Below are 454 nucleotides of genomic sequence, written 5' to 3'. Positions count from 1 at the left end.
ATTGTAATCGACATGTCAGCATTTTCTGACGAATCTCTAGAAGTATGCACACTCTAACACATTCCAGCCGTAGCTTTCTTTGAGTGTACGAAATTTACCGCGTTACCTGTTCTTTGAGGCTTATCGCTGGAACCGTGGGTCTGTGTAGCGCCAGGAGACCCAATCAACCCATTCAAGGAGCAGTTTCACTCAGACTCATATTTTCCAGCTATATGTTATCGTGCGACTCATATGTTTGTCCACACTCCGGTTGTGAATCAACAGGTTGCCGGTGGCGATTCTTCCAACAAGTTAGTCGACCTGGGCAATGGTGAAGCGAGCCCGGTAAAAGAGCCGGTACTGGGCTATCTGGCCAAACATGCACGCAAGATCTGTCTAGCTGCCAAGCCAGCCCCACTGATACAGTCCAGCTTCCAGGGTGAGTAATATCGACCACCTACTTTTTTCTGAATGC

General features: G+C 48.2%; 1 protein-coding gene across 1 annotated transcript; it reads left to right on the top strand.

Moving 5' to 3' along the window:
• Positions 1-231: 231 nt before the first annotated feature.
• T265_16305 (hypothetical protein) lies at positions 232-417 on the top strand (the record flags this gene model as incomplete). The annotated part of the gene is made up of 1 exon (XM_009179906.1): positions 232-417. A coding segment is annotated over one exon (186 nt), but the record flags the coding sequence as incomplete, so codon positions are not given.
• Between the last annotated feature and the right edge of the window lie 37 nt (positions 418-454).

The sequence above is a fragment of the Opisthorchis viverrini genome, assembly GCF_000715545.1.
Source record: "Opisthorchis viverrini unplaced genomic scaffold scaffold24232, whole genome shotgun sequence".
Taxonomy (NCBI): Eukaryota; Metazoa; Platyhelminthes; class Trematoda; order Opisthorchiida; family Opisthorchiidae; genus Opisthorchis; species Opisthorchis viverrini.
This window is presented reverse-complemented; position numbering and strand designations above follow the sequence as displayed.